Genomic DNA, 3,277 nt, shown 5'->3' on the forward strand with positions numbered 1-3,277 from the left:
TTTTTTTTGTCAAAAGAAAATTTCATTCATTTGTCATAATCAAACATGAGAGAACATAGAAAATTTCTAAGCAAAGCAAATCCCAAAAAAGTCGCAAAACAAAACAAAACCCAGAAAACAAAATAGCATAGCTTGCAGCTATAAGAACGCTTGCATCCCAAAATACTAGATTTGTCACAGCATAAAAAAAATAATCAGCAGCAGATAATCGGAATCATCAATGGTGATGGGCACATGCCGAGCTCTTCCCATCTAAAAACTACGGTTTGCAGTGCGCGCTTAAGTTTAGCGTCCTCAACACCATTAACATACGAAGACAACAATAACATGTTGAACCACCACATATCAAATGTCTCTAAGAAACTCCAGATCTATATTTAGATCAAAAGTGAAAAGCTCCCAGATTTAGATTTACGCCTAAATTGGGAGAGGAGAGCTTTCGTCAAATCTCGGCAAAGTTATACACCCACGTCTCGGACATTCAGCTGGCTGGACCAGTAACGACATTCCCACGAAATTTTCAGCTGCAAGCAAATTTATTCAGAATATTTTCATGGCAATGTTAATGCGGCAATTTGACCACCATGGCATGCGTCGTGCAAAGAAAAAATTAATGCAAGAAAACCATTTCATTTTAAATATATAGGAAGAATTTTATTATCCTGTTCCACTAAGAAAAACGTGGGTAATTATCATCGTTTAGTTAACTTATTTAACATGCTTAGTTAAGGGGGGAAGTCGAAAACGAATTGAAAGGGAGGCTGCAGCGGCTAGACCGGATCAATTTTTTGGTCACGTAGTTGCATCAAATGACACTATAAATCTTAATGATGTTACTGGTAGAATGATCTAGTCATATAAAATAAAATTAGAGGATGTGATTGCTAATGTTAGACTGTCCAACTCAAAAGTTTAAACCTATAAATAAAGGGAAATCACTTGTATATAAGAGCATATAAGACCCGTTTTTTGGACGGTAGGAAATGCGACCGGTGCAGCTGGCGTTATATTGACACCTAAATTTGCCCCTTGATGGCCGCACTTGGGGAGGTCATGACACGTTACAATAGCTTTAATATTATGTTAAAAAGTTCAACTTAAAAACTTAAGCCACAATCACAGTTGATGCAACGCTATTCTTTGGACATTTCTTATGATAACAATAACTCTGATACCATGTTATGAAATCTAACTCAAAAGTTTAAGTCAGTATGTGAAGGAAGACCACGTGTATATAAATAATATATAAGATTCGTTGTCAAGCGGTATATGAAAATATTTCGAAATCATAAAAAACCTTAATATAACCTCCTAGAAGCCAAATGACGCATGCAGTAGCATAACATCTCGCAATATATGACATGGTAGTTGAATAAAACAAACAAAAAGAAACAAAATTATAAGAAATGCTGTCAAGTGATAACCATGATAACCATCCCATCCTTTTCTTTCCTGCATTCAAACCACACATTTTGCCCCACAATTTAACATATTTACTTATACATCCCCACAATTCCCTCAATTTATTCATCTACCCCCAATTTCAGTCGTTATAAACATTATTTATCTCGAGCATCATTATGTTCACCAATACATTACAATTATCATTTCCAAAAGTATGACGAATTCTTGCAATACTCTATACACGATACATTTGTTATTTATATCATAAAACCACATTAAATTTACCATTTTTAAAGGACTAGAGATAAAAACTATCCTCCTCCTCCGCTGGGTTTCCAAAAGGAGGGTCAGGGCAGTTCCTGTTCAAGAGCTCTTCAATCATTTGCAAGGCAATCCTCTCTTCTTCGTCCAAGCCCCCTCTCACCATCGACTCCGAAGGCGGCGGCGGCGGCGGCGGTAACGACGACGACGGCAACGACGAAGAAGAAGTGGAAGAAGAAGTGGAAAGAGGATGAGGAAGTGGCAGAGGGTCTCCAGACTCTCCAATGGCATCGGCATTTTTTTTGCCGAGCTGTACGGTCATGACCCAGTTGGAGTCGGAGCGCTGGCCGGCGCGCTTCTGCCAGACGCCGATGTGGGAGTTCTCGGTGTCGAGCCTCAGGCAGGTGAGGGACGGCGACGGCGTCTTGCTGCATTTCCTGAGCTTCGCATGGAGGATCTCCGCCAAGTGCTTCGAGGAAGACAAGGAATTGGCGGTGGCAGCGTTGCTGTTGCCGCCATCGCCCGTTTTCGGGTCGCCGTTCGGGGTTTGAGATATTGGGAAGTTGGTCTTCGCGTTGCGGCCGCTCATCAGGATGGCGGCCTGGTCGTAGGCTCGTGCCGCCTCCTCGGCTGTCTCGAACGTCCCCAGCCACACCCTTCTCTTCCTGTAATTTGAGAGTACACGCATGATAAATAGATCCATGGTGGGAAATGAACTGATATATGATGAATATTCACGATCCTAACGAGAAACTTCTTTTTTTGTGTTTTGGACTGTCATTGACTCATTATACGCGATAAAAGTCAAGTTCCCAACTGCCTGACTCGAATCATTTTATAAAACCAGAACATTACCAGAAACTTATGGGGGCTTGAATATTTTGGTCATCAACACATTGTCGGCGAATGAGGCCGACTCAGAAATGTGGTGACGAAGCAATATCGCAGAACAAGAAGAAGAAGAAGAATGAGGTAGAGGATGAGGAGGAGGAGGTAACATACAACAAAGGATGGCGAATTTCGGAAACCCAAGAGCCCCAGTGACGCTGTCTCACGCCCCGGAACTTCTTGGACTGAACCATCTTCATCTCCTTCTGTCTTGTTTCTTTATTTCTTTCTTTGTCCAGACGCAGACAGGGAGAGAAAATCTAAGTCACGATCGGACTGGTGCTGACGATGATGGAGTGTAGGATCTTGCGGAATATAAAGAGTGAGCTCTGGGGGGAGTTTGAAAAGTTGGGTGTCTCTGTGTTCTTCTTTTCTGTACTAAAGTAATAAACCGTCGGCAAACTATAAAAGGGGAGGCAAGTACACACAGCTTTTTGCAATCCAACCCCCTTGAAAGGGTCAGCCCCCTTCATCCACCCAAAACTCCACAATAAAATTGTTAACCTACCCCATAAATGGTAGGGGCTATATGCCACCTCCCCTTATTATTTCTAACTACCGTGTATGATGTATATAGATTTGGATCAAATGACTCTGGCCAGTGGTGCTGAGGTACCGCGAATTTTTTTTTTCAAACTTCTAATAAATGTCGGTAACAATAATGGCTTAATGGTACGGGATCGCAACTCTTGGTTTGCAAGGTCACGAGTTCGAGTGCAAACTC

At 41.7% G+C, this 3,277-nt stretch overlaps 1 protein-coding gene across 2 annotated transcripts; it reads right to left on the minus strand.

Moving 5' to 3' along the window:
- Nucleotides 1-343: 343 nt before the first annotated feature.
- Nucleotides 344-2,989, minus strand: LOC115692899 (ethylene-responsive transcription factor WIN1). 2 transcript variants are annotated; one of them, XM_056306442.1, is made up of 3 exons: nucleotides 2,668-2,989; nucleotides 1,690-2,330; nucleotides 344-524 (listed from the first exon to the last, which is right to left on the minus strand). In XM_056306442.1, the coding sequence occupies exons 1-2, from the start codon at nucleotides 2,751-2,753 to the stop codon at nucleotides 1,703-1,705; spliced, it is 714 nt and encodes a 237-aa protein (XP_056162417.1). In that variant the 5' UTR covers nucleotides 2,754-2,989; the 3' UTR covers nucleotides 344-524; nucleotides 1,690-1,702. The 2 variants fall into 2 exon arrangements, with proteins under 2 accessions (XP_056162417.1, XP_030475732.2); XM_030619872.2 differs by lacking the exon at nucleotides 344-524 and having other exon boundaries at nucleotides 1,232-2,330; nucleotides 2,668-2,985.
- Nucleotides 2,990-3,277: the final 288 nt, after the last annotated feature.

Source organism: Syzygium oleosum, unplaced genomic scaffold (assembly GCF_021117445.2).
Source record: "Syzygium oleosum isolate NSW1041296 unplaced genomic scaffold, Sole_v2.1 Sole_v2.44, whole genome shotgun sequence".
Classification (NCBI taxonomy): domain Eukaryota; kingdom Viridiplantae; phylum Streptophyta; class Magnoliopsida; order Myrtales; family Myrtaceae; genus Syzygium; species Syzygium oleosum.

Bases quoted from the DNA above. Each gene is read 5' to 3' on its own strand.
- LOC115692899 (XM_056306442.1), bottom strand. From the start codon at position 2,753: ATGAAGATGGTTCAGTCCAAGAAGTTCCGGGGCGTGAGACAGCGTCAC. The intron at 2,331-2,667 runs GTATGTTACCTC...CTCAAATTACAG, and splicing joins GAAATTCGCCATCCTTTGTT to GAAGAGAAGGGTGTGGCTGG.